Below are 14,445 nucleotides of genomic sequence, written 5' to 3' on the forward strand. Positions count from 1 at the left end.
TTCTGCAAGTAACTCGCCGTTTTGAGGAGATACAGCAGACGAATTTGATCAGAACCGAAAAATATTTTCTGAAGGAAACGCAGTCATAATTGAAAAAAATCTCCAGCATGTCACAAATGCAGAATAAAGGGTGACTAAGTAAAGCAAAACCTTCACTCGCAGAGCCACTTACCTTGTGACCGCGTCCTGTAAAAACTGTATACAACAACAGCGTCATCATCGCACACGCCTCACACACTACGTACAGGCCACTCATATCTAAACATGCGTGTCACTACTCAAAAGTGCAGTAAAAACAAGTATGTGACGCAGTCTGTGGATGGCCGCTTGCGCAAAAGTTCATTTAACATCAGTACGGCGAATGATACGTTTTATAATACACCGAATACTGTACGTATGTAATTTGCATGCAGTCTAAAAAAGAGCACCATATGCGCTCATAGATTTTTCTTCGTTATACATCAGTACAGAAAGTTTTACCGATCACCATTCTTATCCCTTTTACTCGTGCTACGTCCGTCTGCCCCGTTACCACCTCGCCTGGTATTTGTCTGCAAAGGCCCTGACTCTACCATGGGACAGAAAACGAGCTGTCTGCTCTGCATTTAGGGATAGAGCACGACAAGCTAAAAAAGAAACACTCCTTTCCAACCCCACGCCCCGCCAACCTCCACTACAATTAATGCAGTGGTTTTGCCTTATGCCTATACATGAAACCGTCTGACATACGCCTTTGACTCCAATGGTACATCGCTGGCACTCATCGGATCATTGTTCACACGCACGCGTTATAATCCAATTCTTCCAGTTCAGAGTAAGTTGCCAGCAGGTGTGTTGCTTTTTGGAAATCTTGTTAACCTCACGATAGGCAGGAAGGTAGAGGGCTGAACAAACTGAAACTGTGCTTCGTCCTGTTGCTTGTCACTTCACGAGACAGAAATCTATGATAGTCTACAACATGTCGCGAATCTTCATCCGTAACATTTATTCCTCGCGCGTGTTTCCTGCCACTCGGCTACTGCCTCCCTGACATTACCACAGAGATAGTTAGGCGGCGACCAGCCACAGAGCGCGGCAGAGGGTGCTTTGCACTTACCCTTGGAGGAGTCTGCAGACGACGTCGCTGGCTGGGGGCTCGCCTTGCCGTTCTCGCCCGCAGCTGTGAGCAAAGAGAGAACAAAAACTTGTAGCCCACGGTTTGGGATGGGTAAACGTAACAGGCACACTGTAATACATACGTAACAACTCAGATTCCAAGTACTGGTTTCTTTAATTATATTATAACCCTGCACATGCTTCTCCATGATAATTATACACTACTAGCCATTAAAATTGCTACACCACGAAGATGACGTGCTATAGACGCGAATTTTAACCGACAGGAAGAAGCTGTTGTGATATGCATATGATTAGCTTTTCAGAGCATTCACACAAGGTTGGTGTTGGTGGCGACACCTACAACGTGCTGACACGAGGAAAGTTTCCAAACGATTTCTCATACACAAACAGCAGTTGACCGGCGTTGCCTGGTGAAACGTTGTTGTGATGACTCGTGTAAGGAGGAGAAATGCGTACCATTATGTTTCCGACTTTGATAAAGTCGGATTGTAGCATATCCCGATTGCGGTTTATCGTATCGCGACATTGCTGCTCGCGTTGGTCGAGATCCAATTACTGTTAGCAGAATATGGAATCAGTGGGTTCAGGAGAGTAATACGGAACGCCGTGCTGGACCCCAACGGCCTCGTATCACTAGCAGTCAAGATGACAGGCATCTTATCAGCATGGCTGTAACTGATCGTGCAGCCACGTCTCGATCCCTGAGAGTTAACAGATGGGGGCGCTTGCAAGACAACAACCATATGCACGAACATTTCGACGACGTTTGCAGTAGCATGGACTACTAGCTCGGAGACCATGGCTGCGGTTACCCATGAAGCTGCATCACAGACAGGAGCACCTGCGATGGTGTACTCCAACGACCAACCTGGTGCACGAATGGCAAAACGTCATTTTATCTGATGAATCCAGGTTCTGTTTACAGCATCATGATGGTTGCATCCGTGTTTGGCGACATCGCGTTGAACGCACAGAGGAAGCGTGTATTCGTGATCGCCATACTGGCGTATCACCCGGCGTGATGGTATGGGGTGCCATTGGTTACACGTTTCGGTCACCTCGTGTTCGCATTGACGGCACTTTGAACAGTGGACGTAACATTTCAGATGTGTTACGACCCGTGGCTCTATCCTTCATTCGATCTCTGCCAAACCCTACATTTCAGCAGGATAATGCTCGACCGCATGTTGCAGGTCCTGTACGGGCCTTTCTGGATAGAGAAAATCTTCGACTGCTGCCCTGGCCAGCACATTCTCCAGAGCTCTCACCAACTGAAAACGTCTGGTCAATAGTGGCCGAGCAAACTGACTCGTCACAATACGCCAGTCACTACTCTTGATGAACTGTGATATCGTGTTGAAGCTGCATGGGCAGCTGTACCTGTACACGCCATCCAAGCTCTGTTTGACCCAATGCCCAGGCGTATCAAGGCCGTTATTACGGCCAGAGGTGGTTGTTCTGGGTACTGATTTCTCAGGATCTATGCACCCAAATTGCGTGAAAATGTAATCACAAGTCAGTTCTTGTATAATATATAAATACCCGTTTATCATCTGCATTTCTTCTTGGTGTAGCAATTTCAATGCCCAGTAGTGTATTTACTTATGTAGTGCATCTGTACGTTGCACATCTCTTAAACCACTGGATGGATTTCATCTCTGGTATACATATCACCTGTCCAACAGAATCCCTGGAGAGCTAAAAACCGCTTACATGGAAACGTCTGGAACGACACACACACAAACACACACACACACACACACACACACACACACACACATATATATATATATACATATATAGTACTCCAGCGCCTTCTGATCATCGGGCCAGGACATGTTTCACAGCTTCGGCAGAGAGTAACTAGAAGGGGATGTTCCCACTCCGGTGACGTCACCCATTTTGACTTTTTATTCACGGATTATGTCAAGCGTCTTGCGGACTCAACAGCAATAAAACAATAACTAAGCTTATTGAGCGCATCTTTACGACGTTTGAAAAACACTGTCACAGGGGACCACGCAATCTTGCGGAGACTCAGACGAAACATGCTTCGTCGGTGGACATTTTCTAAAGAATTTGATGGTTGTCACATGATCATCGTCGCTACACTAGCGAAGCCGCAGATGCGTTTTACAGTATTTGATCGTCCTCTAACTCGAGAAACGTTTTTCATTCCACAGTCTTCTGGTGTTTTATTTACCCTATCGAATGCGCAAAAAGTGCACAGTGCTGTAGAAACTTTATTTCACATTTCCGGCCATTAATTCTTCATATAAAAACGTTCAAAATTTCATCCACTACAAACTCCTAAATTTTTAGAACGCTGCTCCGTAACATCCTGGTATACAAGTGTTAGCATGTAAAGGCAGATACTTTTATTGATGACTGAGGCCAATGTACTGCACAACATTGCAACATTACATCAAAATTTTCTTCATTTGCTATCGACAAGCTATCTCAAATTTATTCCATATTTCTAGATTTCCAGAACGCTTGTGACACCGTTGGTCACAAGAGATTTAAAATTAAAATAACGTGTCTATGATGTATCGCTGTATCGCTTCAGTTCTGCAAATCAACTCGTGATTTCCTGTCATTAAGATCACAAAACGTAATAATCGACGGAAAATCATCGAGTAAAACAGAAGTGATGTCCGACGTTCCCCAAGAAAGAGTTACAGGCCCTCTGCTCTCTGTAATCTATACAAACGATTTAGGATGCAATCGGACAGTCCTCTTAGTTTGTTTGCAGATGACGGTGTCATTTACCGTCCAGTAAGATCACCAGAAGATCAAAACCACTGCAAAATGATTTAAGCAAGATATCTGTATGGTTCGAAAAGTGGAAACTGTCTCTGAATACGGAAAATTGTGAGGTCATCCACAGAAACTCGTTAAACTTCAGTTAAACGATAAATCACACAAATTTAAAGGCTCTCAGTTCAACTAAACGCCTAGGAATTACTATTGGAACGATTACATAAATAATGTTGTGGGGAAGGTGGATCAAAGACTGCGTTTTATAGGCAGAACACTAGAAGGTGCTACAGGTCTGCTAAAGAGACTGCCCACACTACGCTTGTTCGTCCTTCGTTTGAGTACTGTTGGACATTATGAGATTCTTACCACGTATGACTGTGGAGTACATCAAACAGGTTTAGAAAAGGTCGGCTATTTTCCTGTTATCGCGAAATTGTGGAGAGAGTCTCGCAAATACAAGCGAGTTGGGGTGGAGACATTAAAACAAAGGCGTTATCGCGGAACTGTAGAGAGAGTCTCGCAAATATAAGCGTGTTGGGGTGAAAACATTAAAACAAAGGCTTTTTACGTTACGGCGAGATCTTTTCACGAAGTTCTCCTCTGGATGTGAAAATATTTTACCCTCGTTAGTCTAGACAGGGAGAAATGATAGTCGTATGTAGGAAAATCAGAGCTCGTACACGAAGATTTAAGTGTTCATTCTTCCCAAGCGGTGTTAGTTGAACGGCAGAGAACACGTCTAAAGATGTTTCGAAGAACCTTCTGCCAGGCACTTAAGTGTGTATTGCTGAGTAGTCACGCAGATTTAGATTTAATGGCTGCATTGTGTGAAGCAGAAAGCCAATAAATTATCTATATATATGCATAAACATTTTGCGTGCGTGTCATGTACATTACTAGAGACTAATTAAATATATCGCTGTATTTCATCCAATTTGCTAATCTGCAAGTACACCAAGCCGAATAAACAGGGAACGCACCCCGCTTTAATGACGATTTAATTTTATTTTACAGTTATATAACATATTTGGAATACGATGAGTCATAAGCGATTAACATCGAGGGGAAAGCTCACAGGACCCGGTAAATTAATAACATAAAACAATTTGAAACCGAATGCGGGAGAGAGAGCTTATTCACATTCAAAATTACTGCGACATGAACATCTCCATCAGACATGATTTTATCCTTTAATTCTCACACATTCCGTGCAGTGTAATGACGGTAAAAATATGCAGCGAACACTCACGTATTCGTTAAATTAGACTTTCTCCAGCTATTACTGATTGCGAAGGAAGGACAATTGGTGTTAAACACGTTGTAAAAAGCGCAACAGGTAAAGACGCCGCACTACCTTCGACTGTGCAAACGCAGGGTTGAATATGTGCAGGAAACATTTGAACACTTGGGTGGGTGACTTCAGAAAACGACCGAAAAAATTAATTATCACCTCGCTCTCGAGACTGGTTTTGAACTTGAGAGCTTCTTAATACACACATCAAAAAACGTTTTGCATCACCCCGGTTCCCAGTACTCCTGGAGATAGACGTTGACTGTGGATATTGTATCACAGACACAGTCCCTTTCACTGTTCAGAGATGTCACTAAACCCGCCAAAAGATGTAAACAACCATGCATGAGCAGTGCCCATTAGACGGAGGTGGTATGACAGCCGATTAGTTCCAATCATTCCACCATGAAGGAGGTACACCGCTGGTGTTGTCTGTAGTTTAACCATGCGTAGACGGCCAATACCGCGGTTCGATGGCGTCCGCATTTTTATTTTGTGCCAGGAAGGGCTCTCAACAAGGGAAGTGTCCGGGCGTCTCGGAGTGAACCAAAGCGATGTTGTTCGGACATGGAGGATATACAGAGAGACAGGAACTGTCGATGACATGCCTCGCTCAGGCCGCCCAAGGGCTACTACTGCAGTGGATGACCGCTACCTACGGATAGTGGCTCGGAGGAACCCTGACAGCAACGCCACCATGTTGAGTAATGCTTTTTGTGCAGCCACAGGACGTCGTGTTACGACTCAAACTGTGCGCAATAGGCTGCGTGATGTGCAACTGCACTCGCGACGTCCATGGCGAGGTCCATCTTTGCATCCACGACACCGTGCAGTGCGGTTCAGATGGGCCCAACAACATGCCAAATGGACCGCTCAGGACTGGCATCACGTTCTCTTCACCGATGAGTGTCGCATATGCCTTCAACCAGACAATCGTCAAAGACGTGTTAAGAGGCATCCCGGTCAGGCTAAACGTCTTAGACCCACTGTCCAGCGAGTGCAGCAAGGTGGAGGTTCCCTGCTGTTTTGGGGTAGCATTATGTGGGGCCGACGTACATCACTGGTGGTCATGGAAGACGCTGTAACGGCTGTACGATACGTGAATGCCATCCTCCGACCGATAGTGCAGCCATATCGGCAGCATGTTGGCGAAGCATTCGTCTTCATGGACGACAATTCGCGCCACCATCGTGCACATCTTGTGAATGACTTCCTTCAGGCCGGCCGGAGTGGCCGAGCGGTTCTAGGCGCTACAGTCTGGAGCTGCACGACCGCTACGGTCGCAGGTTCGAATCCTGCCTGGCGCATGGATGTGTGTGATTTCCTTAGGTTAGTTAGGTTTAAGTAGTTCTAAGTTCTAGGGGACTGATGACCTCAGCAGTTAAGTACCATAGTGCTCAGAGCCATTTGAACCATTTTGAACTTCCTTCAGGATAACGACATCGCTCGACTAGAGTGACCAGCATGTTCTCCAGACATGAAGCCTATCGAACATGCCTGGGATAGATTGAAAAGGGCTGATTATGGACGACGTGACCCACCAATCACTCTGACGGATCTACGCCGAATCGCCGTTGAGGAGTGGGACAATCTGGACCAACGGTGCCTTGATGAACCCTATAGATAGTATGCCACGACGAATACAGGCATACATCAATGCAAGAGGACGTGCTACTGGGTATTAGAGGTACCGGTGTGTACAGCAATCTCGAGCACCACCTCCGACGGTCTCGATGTATGGTGGTACAATATGCAATGTATGGTTTTCATGAGCAATAAAAAGGGGGGAAATAGTGTTTATGTTGATCTCTATTCCAATTTTCTGTACAGGTTCCGGGACTCTCGGAACCGAGGTGATGCAAAACTTCTTTTGATGTGTGTAAGACGCGTGCCCATGTTGTATTCCCCGCACATCTATTTCTTTATATTCTCTCTTTCAGTATCGGCAGGCGATGTTCTCATATTATCTTGTTTTCATAATTTACTTTTTGATCTGCGTTTCATCAGGGACTGCCTCACGAAGTGTTCCAGAAAATTGTATACACGGGGGATGAAACAGAAATCTACAGAAAAAATTTCGGAGTATGTTCACGGATATTTTTTGAGTACGTTGCTTGCAATGGACCCGTGGTGTCTGCGGGGGTCCGTTAGAGGATAATAATGTAAATATGATTTACTCGGTTTTTTATCCCAATAAGCTTTGTTTCGAGTGGAAATACACTCTAAGGTAAAAAAAGAATAAAAAAAACAACGCTCCACGAAGGAGTTATGGAAATTGACCACAAATTGAAGTTCAAACATGTACCGACGGAAAATGCGAAATTGTAAACTTTGGCGGCCGATGCATGAATGTGTGACGCTACAGCCGGCCGGAGTGGCCGAGCAGTTCTAGGCGCTACAGTCTGGAACCGCGCGACCGCTACGGTCGCAGGTTCGAATCCTGCCTCGGGCATGGATGTGTGTGATGTCCTTAGGTTAGTTAGGTTTAAGTAGCTTTAAGTTCTAGGGGACTGATAACCTCAGATGTTAAGTCCCATAGTGCTCAGAGCCATTTGAACCATTTTTTGTGACGCTGCAGCTCAGTTTCTTCGCGAAGCTGGCAAGGATAGTAAACACAGGACATGTCGATACCAGGACACAAAGTTTTCGTGAATTTCACTGCGTGTATCAGCTGGACAGTAACTATGCCACGCAGACAGGCACCTAAACAGCATACGCAGATGTCAGCATTTGAGATCGGACGTGTTGTTGGTCTCAAAGAAGGCGGTTGGGGTAGTCGACGAATCGCACGATATTTGAATAGGAGCGATGCCGCTATTCGACAGTGTTACCAGGACTGGGGGAACCATGGTCGAACACAGAGTCAAGAAAGAAGCGGTTCATTTAGAGAGACGATAGAACGAGAGGACAGAGCGCTTGTCAGAGAGGCACTCAGAGCCCCGGATTCATCATTATCATCGGTCCGACGTGTAACTGGCACTTCAGTGACCACAAGGACCACTAATAGGTGGCTCAGAGAAAGGAGGCTGAGCTCATGGCGCCCCTTCCGTTCTCGATACGCCAGCAAGCCAGTTTACAGTGGTGTCGGACACATTCGGCCTGGAATCTCATTGACTGGAGGAGAATTGTCTCCAGAGACAAGTACCGCTTCGAACTGGGCAACGACGACCAGCGAAGATGTGTCTGGAGACCAACCCGAATGTCACCCGCACAGGGTTCGACAATCAGAAAAATGGTGTGGGGTGCCATTTAATTTCATAGCAGGATCCCATTGGTTGTCATCCGCAGCCCTCTTACACCACAGCAGTACGTCTACGCCCCGTTCTGTTGCCTTTCACGGCAAGCCCACCTATGCCCACATTTCAGTAAGACAATGGCCGCCCCACACGGCGATTGTTCCTTCTGCTTGTCAAACCCTGACTTAGCCAGCAAGATCACCAGATCTCTCCCCAACTGCGAACGTTTGGATCATTATGGTCAGGCCCTTCAACCACCTCGGGACTTCCACGATTTAACGTTTCAATTGGACAGAATTTGGCACGATATCCCTCAAGAGGGCATCCAACAACTCTATCAATCAATGCCAATCCGAGTAACTGCTTGTATAAGAGCCAGAGTGGCCCAACAAATTATTGACTTGCTTCATTTGTGGACCTCTTTGTCTTAAATAAACTATCCATTTTTTCTGAAATTACAATCATTTGTTTATATGTACATGTTCATCATTTTGTATCCCACCTGGAAGGCGGCGCGTGGGTCTGCCCCTGAAAACTGAAAGGTTGGCCGAATGTAGGAAGCTAGGAGGAGCAGGTGAGATAGAACTCTCGGTACAACTTTTTACGACGGTGAGCATAGTGTCAATAGCAATCTGAGGTTGAAGCGATGTTTCCAGGCCGTCTGCTCTTGATAAAATGGGGAGAATTTGCAGCGGAGCTCGTAGATCTCAACAGCGCTTGCTAGAGGGAGCTGTCGTCGGTGTCTCGTAGTAGTGCCAACTTAACTTACGCCGTGGCATCGTAGCTATCGATACCACACATCCCATTCAGTTTATTCTTTCGAGTGCATCGCTTTTTTTGGTCTTACAGCGTAATTTCACAGCAGAGAAATAGCCTGCAATATGTCTCAGCAAGACGTACGAGACAAAACTCAGAGTACGGCAACAGCCCTCAGACGAAACAGGATTCAACAGTGTTACGACGTGGTGGCCTCGTTGTGAGAACAGCTCAGCGTAAGAGTCTTTGTAGCTGTCTTCCACTGCAGTGAGTGAAACAATGCACAATATGCGTATCAGCATACCTACCTATATTTCTGTGTTAAGGTAGAGTTAACACTGCTGCGGTAACAAACCCGAGATATTGAGGGCGGCGACTCAAGTGAGTATTACTGGAGACGTGACAGGTTGGAGATGAGGTACTGGCGGAAGTAAAAGCTGTGAGGAAGGGTTGTCAGTCGTGCTCAGCCAGCTCAGACGGTAGAGCTGTTGCCCGCCAGGGGTAAAGGTCCTGGGTTCGAGTCCCAGTCGGGATCCCAGTCTTGGTCTACCAGGAATTTTCATACCGGCACACACTCCTCCCCTGCAATGCGAAAAAATCATTCTCGAAGCTCTTTGCTTTTCCATATTCTGAGAGGCGGTAGTGTGGACCAAAGGAAGAACAAAACGTCCAGTAAACCTGGGCTCTAAAAGTGCATATTTTAAGAACAATGAGCACTTGTTTATCTTTGCTAGTGTGAAATACATTTCTCCTGAACAAGTGCTGATAGCTCTTAAGGTAAGCATTTTAGAGCCCAAGTTTACTCGACAATTTTTGCCTGTTTTGGTCTACAGTACCTCCTCCCAAAATATGGAAAGCAAAGAACTTGCAGTGGAAGAGGAACATTTTCAGAGGTATCAGAACGATTTTCGCTTTTAACTTTCTACTCGGTAGTTTTCAGCCCCATGTTCCTTACCTCAAAACTCATACATTTACTGATCTCCATTATCAGTGAAGGTTCATAACATCATCACGGAATCACCGTGTATAGGTAAGGATATAGGAATGTGAATGGGACCTCCAGTACATCGGATGAACCAAATACTTCCAGCATACGATCTTAAAATTTCGTGACGAAAGACGAAATACCGTCGGAGATAGTAATTAACAACGAAACAGTTGAACAGGTGTCACATCTTAAATATCTTGGCCGTGTTCATATTATGGTAATGAAGCAGATGAAAAGCTTCACAAATGTCAAGTATTATGTAACACAATAAACAGAACATTTAGGCACATAACCTGAAAAGTTACAAAAATTAAACTATGGCGAGACCATTAGTGCTCTGTGGAACTGAGAGTTGGATAATTCAAAAAAAGAAAAGACAACAGCAGAGTACAAGCAGCAGACATGAGACATTTGTGAAGAGTGAAATGCCACTCAAGAACAAATATATTTAAAAATGAAAATGTTCGGAATGGGTTACATGTACATACCGTTAATGAGGATGTCACTGAATACAAAAATAAGATGTGAACGGAATGAAAGATAAATGAGTACCCGGGAAGAGGGAGAGGCACAAGTCGACGAACCAAACGACGGATAAAGACTTAGTGAAGACGGAACTGGCAGATATCTAATCTCTGTTATGACTTTCATGCCCCTTGTCGGTCCACATTTTATTAGATATGATCATACAGGATGATTCAAAACAACGTTTACAAACTGACATGATACATCGGGCATACAACAAAAATCAGTGATCTCACACGAACAGGGGTCGCAAACGAAACGAGATGGCGCTACGGTCACGTGCAGGCTGGCATCGACGGATAATGTTTAACTGAGCCGAACATTCTCCCACATCGACCTGATGGTCGCACGTACCTCTTATTCCCGCGAGAGGTTCTGCCGCACATGCTGAATGATGTTCGCGTGCCTATCGTCGCCGCATTCGTTTGATTTCACTACGAGGTGCCCCCCACACATTTCAGAGACAAGTGAAGGACCATTCGCAGGCAATCTATCCCGGCCTCTGGACTGGTCGGGTGGGCCAGTCGCATGGCCACCACGATCAGCCGATGTCTCCAATCGAGTTTTCCTGTGAGGGTGTCTGAAGAGACTTGTGTATGAAACATTTGTTAACATCACCGGAGGACTTAGTGGGCAGGACTGTTGCGACAGCAGGATGTCTTGGAGATACCCAGCTATCTCTGAAAGGGTGAGCCTTTCAATGCACCGCCGATGTCAGGCGTGTCTCGATACATCAAGATAAAACTCAGAGCATCTTCTGTAGGCGTCCATTTGTAGCATGCGACTAAATAATTGCAACGCCATTTAGTAGCCCTGGACTGCCTTTGCGACACTCGTTTTCTGTGCCATTATGATCCTTGTTGTGTGCTCGGTGTGTTGTGTCAGTTTGTAAAGGTTTTCTCGAATCACCCTTGTTTGTATTGTATTGCTTTGTATGTTAACCGGGGGCCTAGAAACGACGGAGAGGCTCCGTCACCGCCATCGTCCCACAACGAACACAGGGTTATTGTGCGGTTCTGACCCCGGTGGACACCCCCCCCCCGCCCTCCCCTCCCCCCCACCCCCCCAGGGAACGTCTCACACCAGACGAGTGTAACCCCTATGCTTGCGTGGTAGAATAATGGTGGTGTACGCGTAAGTGGAGAACTCACCGACATAGTGTAGCTGAGGCGGAATAAGGGGAACCAGCCCGCATTCGCCGTGGCAGATGGAAGTCCGCCTATGAATCACCCTTTAGTAAGGTTCACGCTGCTGTAAGCAATCTCGTAGGACAGCTGGTCACAAAGCGTGACAATGAAGGTGCGAGTAGGTACCCTGTCGTACTTGAGAGTACAGACGATGCGGTGATTCGCACTGCAAAGACTTGGCGAAAGCCGCGCGGGGTAGCCGCGCGATCTAAGGCTCCTTGTCACGCTCCGTGCGGCTTCCCCCCGTCTTAAGTTCGAGTCCTCCCTCGCGTATGGGTGTGTGTGTTGTCCATAGTTAGTTTAAGTTAGGTTAAGTAGTGCGTAGGACTAGCGACCGATGACCTAAGTAGTTTGGTCCCATAAGAAGTTACCATTCCAAATTTACTGGAGACAAACGCATAACTTTCCTCATTAAAATTAACTCTTGAAGTGTTTGCATGAGTACGGCCCGAAGATGGCCCGAAAATATCATGCTACAACAATAAAAAGGTCTAATAGAATACAGTGAACCGAAAAGATAGAATCAAGAATTAATTTTCACTGTGCAGCGAGGTGTGCGCTGATTTGAAACTTCGTGGCGGATCAAAACTGTGTGCCGGTCGGCGCTAGAACCTTGGGGCTCTGGTCAAAAATGGTCAAATGGCTCTGAGCACTATGGGACTCAACATCTTAGGTCATAAGTCCCCTAGAACTTAGAACTACTTAAACCTAACTAACCTAAGGACATCACACACACCCATGCCCGAGGCAGGATTCGAACCTGCGACCGTAGCAGTCCCGCGGTTCCAGACTGCAGCGCCAGAACCGCTAGACCACCGCGGCCGGCGGGACTCTGGTTAAGAGTAAGCAAAAGATGAAGTTCAATCGGAGGTACAGTTGTGAGGGCGGTTGGTGAGTCGTATTTGGATAGCTCAGTCGTTAGAGCACTTGTCTGTGAGGCAAAGGTCTAGAGCATAGCGTCCCGGTCCGGCACACAGTTTTACTCTGCCAGGAAGCTTCAAATCAGCGCACACACCACTGCAGAGAGAAAATTAACTCTGGAAACAATCCCTCAGGCTACGGCTAATTCATGTCTTCGCAGTGGCGAATGCTAGTGCCACAAGGTGCGCAGGAGAATTTCAGTGAAGTTTGGAAGGTAGCACCTGAGGTACTGGTAGAGTAAAGCGATATGGACGGGCTCTGGTCGAACTTAGATAGTTCAGTCGCTATAGCACTTAGCCGTAAAAGGTAGGGGTCCCAGTTTGGAGTCCCGGTCCAGCACACACTTTTAATCTGCCAGGAATGTTCAAAAGATTGGATGGTTGGTTGGTTGATAGGGGGAGGGGACGAAACAGCGAGGTCATCGGTCCCGTCGGAGTAGGGAAGGATGGGGAAGGAAGTCGGCCGTGCCCTTTGAAAGGAACCATCCCGGCATTTGCCTGGAGCGATTTAGGGAAATCACGGAAAACCCATATCAGAATTTCCGGACGTGGGTTTGAACCGTCGTCCTCTCGAGTGCGAGTCCAGTGTGCTAACAAATGTGAGTTGTTGCTGAAAGCAACTGTTGAAGGAATGGTGGAGGGATAGTATCGCAAAGCTAAGTACATACGACAAAAAAATTGTTCAAATGCCTCTGAGCACTATGGGACTTAACTGCTGTGGTCATCAGTCCCCTAGAACTTAGAACTACTTAAACCTAACTAACCTAAGGATATCACACCCATCCATGCCCGATGCAGGATTCGAACCTGCGACCGTAGCGGTCACGCGGTTCCAGACTGTGGCGCCTAGAACCGCACGGCCACTCCGGCCGGCTACATACGACACATAATCGATAATGTGAGATACATGAGTTAAGCTGAAATGAAGAATATGGCTACATAGCAGCATGAATAAAGAACTAAATCAAACAAACTTTAGGATTGACGACCAAAACACCAATATACTCGTGAGTATCATGGCAAATGAAGTCATTGACTCGTCCTTTATAGTCCGACTGCCATTGGATTCACAGAGCAGTCCTCCAAACCGACGGTAGCTCTATGTGCGGAGTGTTTGACATCTACATCTACACTTACATACATATTTTGCAATCCATCATGCAGTGCATTCTATTAGTCATTCCATTTCGAGTTCCACTCGCAAATGAAGCACGAGAAAAACAACCTAGTGTGTGCTTCCGCATGAAACTTGATTTTTATTCTTGTCTTCATTGTCCTTAACGCGTGCTGTACGTTGGTGGAAAGAAAATCGTTCAGCCGGTTCTGTAAACTTTCTCAGTAGCGATTCGCGAAAAGGAAGTTGTCTTTCCTTTCAAATGGGAACTCCCATCTGAATTCTCGGAGGATTTCTGTAACACTCAAATGTTCATAGAACCTACCGGTAACAAATATAGCAGCACGCCTATAAATTCCTTCGATGTCTGCTTTTAATCTGGCCTGGCGAGATCACATACACTCGAGCGGTACTCAAGAATGAGTCGCACATTAACAGATCACTAACGGAGTAGCGCTCCACTGCTTGAACGATAACAGCCATGTTGTTGTATAGCGTCTACAGTTCTATTATCTCACGCTTTGTCCAGAACTCGTTCTACCGCCA

General features: G+C 46.2%; 1 protein-coding gene across 6 annotated transcripts in view; it reads right to left on the reverse strand.

Annotated features, from left to right (window-relative positions):
- Positions 1-14,445, reverse strand: part of LOC124618523 (sorbin and SH3 domain-containing protein 1) — a 935,475-nt gene that overhangs the window by 629,197 nt on the left and 291,833 nt on the right. For all 6 annotated transcript variants that reach the window (XM_047145356.1, XM_047145360.1, XM_047145359.1 and 3 more), the window contains exon 5: positions 1,097-1,159. In XM_047145356.1, coding sequence (XP_047001312.1) covers positions 1,097-1,159 — 63 coding nt within the window. The remainder of the gene's footprint in view (positions 1-1,096; positions 1,160-14,445) is intronic.

This window comes from Schistocerca americana, chromosome 1 (assembly GCF_021461395.2).
Source record: "Schistocerca americana isolate TAMUIC-IGC-003095 chromosome 1, iqSchAmer2.1, whole genome shotgun sequence".
NCBI classification, from domain to species: domain Eukaryota; kingdom Metazoa; phylum Arthropoda; class Insecta; order Orthoptera; family Acrididae; genus Schistocerca; species Schistocerca americana.